We start from the raw sequence: 2,500 nt of genomic DNA, 5'->3' as shown, positions 1-2,500 counted from the left end.
TGGATATACATAATGGAACTTCTTGTAGGGGGCATTGCTTGATGGCTGTCTTACAGTTGCATTTGAAGTCAAGACTGGTATACTACAAGGTAGAATACTGTCCCCTCTTGTTTATTATGGTGGTTGATTATGTCATCAAGAAGGGAATGCAAGGATTGAATAATGATACTCAATGGAAAGGGGAATGGAGATTACATGATCTTGAACACGCAGATATCGTTATAGTTCTAATTGCCTCTATAATGGCTGAAATGCAAAAAGTGATTGATAGGTTAGTACTGGATGGAAGAAAAGTTGGATTGGTGATCTACCAGAAAAAGACTGAGGTCAAGCAGATTCAGAGTGGTGATCAGACAAACTGCCTTATCGGAGGAGTAATATTACCCAACTCAAACTCTTTCAAATATTTAGAAACCATCATTACCAGCAAAGGATCACTAGTTACAGAATTCAAGGAGAGAATAGGGAGCGTAGAACAAGCAACGGGCATGCTAAAAGCAGTTTAGAGGTCAAATCACAGCAAAATCAATATATACATTTTACTCTTAACCGGGGCGATACCAAAGTTAAAACCTAGCTTATGCCATCCCCATTAAATGACAATATTGTACCTTGATATTTGTTGGTGAAATTTGCACCGACCAATGTGGAGTCAACTATTATTCGTACAATCACTGTAAAAATTACAAACAATTCGGAAATAATTTGGACGTATTTTACAAGAGGCAGATGCACCCTCATTTACATTGCCAATTCTCTCATCGTACATTTCCAGACTACCGATCGTGCAAGGTGGGACGTTCAGCTTCCTAGTGCCAACAATAGCCATATTGACGACGAGCTTCCCCCCATGCGACACACTTGACCTGCAGAACATGAACAGCAGCAAGAAGGAGGAATTGTGGCAAGACAGAATGAGAGAAGTCCAAGGGGCCATTGTGGTTTCTTCACTAATCCAAGTGTTCATTGGTTTTACAGGTTAGTTTTTCAAGGGCAAAGACACCCTACAGCCTTCACTTAGCCCAGTGGCCTATTGGAAACGTCCCTGCCGGGCAATCGCCGGGCCAGTGTCTGAGTTCTGCTCAAACTTGATAGTTTCTTGTAGTGTTTGTATCCTCACCATCTTTGTGAGCTAAGGATAGGGGTTTGGGGGAGCATATAGGTTCTACCTGCGGAGCCACTGGCAGCCATTGCCTGGACCTCCTTAGTCCTACTTTGCGTGGAAAGGGGGTTGGACGCTGATCATATGTATATATGGTCAGTCTCTAGGGGATTGTCCCGTTAGCTAGGGCATTGTCACTGTCCCTTGTCTCTGCCATTCACGAAAGGCCTTTAAACCTCGACGAATGTTGAAAGTGTTAAAAAAGTGAGACATATTCTAAATATCTCGACGGACACAAGGGGAGTTCCAGAACTTAGCATCTGAATGAGGGGAACCGGTAATAAACTATACACTTCAAACTTCAGTGATTGCCAAAGAGTAAACCTGGGAATGGATTGTCAGATGAGGTCTACCACTGTGTTTTTCGTCTTTTTCTAGCTATTTTAGGGGGCTACTTCTTATTAAGAAGTCTATTTTCATTTTAATTTGCTCATCTAATACAGTATGATCCTCAATACCCCTCTATTTATCTATCAACACACACACACACTTATATATAGTAGCTTTTTTATGACAAACATTTTCAAATTTGTCTTCTCTTAACGTATGCATCACTATATATTTGTTACAACACCTATTCCTGTAAATTGAAACATAACTAGACGGTACATTAAATCAATCATGCTACCAAGAGGTTAAAAGTTAATTGCAGCGTTGCCATACATGTTCTAGTTGAATTCAGGTATTTGTTTTTATGACTAGAAATTAACCAAACACCATTACAGTTGCCTATTACCAGGTTTGTAACACGTGGCTATTGTTCATATATATATATACATACATATATATATATATATATATATATATATATATATATATATATATATATATATATATATATATATATATATATATATATATATATATATATATATAATGTATATATACATATATATGAAATCATCCTTAGCCACTACTAGCACACTGCAAAACAAAGGCTTTAGACATGTCTTTCCACTTGTGTCTGTTTATGGTCTTTCTGTGCCAGTCCACGCCTGCAAACTTCCTTAGTTCGTCGATCAATCGTCTTCTTAATGTCCATCTACTGTCTGTCATTCTCATTATATGTCCTGCCCATGTCCATTTCTTTTTCATACAGGGCGTCAGAATATCCTCTACTTTAGTATACTCTCGTATCCATGTTGCTCTTTCTCTGTCTCTTAGTGTTATTCCCATCATTATTCTTTCCATAACTCTTGGAGTTGTAACTATAGTCCATTTCTTTTAGCGATGCCTATTTGCACCGACTCGCAGCGGTGCCCTTTTAGCTCGGAAAAGTTTCTGGATCGCTGATTGGTTGGACGATATAATTCCAACCAATCAGCGATCACAAAACAT

General features: G+C 38.6%; 1 protein-coding gene across 2 annotated transcripts in view; it reads left to right on the top strand.

Annotated features, from left to right (window-relative positions):
* The window catches only part of LOC137642745 (solute carrier family 23 member 2-like), a 56,529-nt gene that overhangs the window by 37,628 nt on the left and 16,401 nt on the right, over positions 1 to 2,500 (top strand). For both annotated transcript variants that reach the window (XM_068375586.1, XM_068375587.1), the window contains one exon: positions 776 to 978. In XM_068375586.1, the coding sequence (XP_068231687.1) occupies positions 776 to 978 (203 nt within the window). The remainder of the gene's footprint in view (positions 1 to 775; positions 979 to 2,500) is intronic.

This window comes from Palaemon carinicauda, chromosome 6 (genome assembly GCF_036898095.1).
Source record: "Palaemon carinicauda isolate YSFRI2023 chromosome 6, ASM3689809v2, whole genome shotgun sequence".
NCBI classification, from domain to species: domain Eukaryota; kingdom Metazoa; phylum Arthropoda; class Malacostraca; order Decapoda; family Palaemonidae; genus Palaemon; species Palaemon carinicauda.
This window is presented reverse-complemented; position numbering and strand designations above follow the sequence as displayed.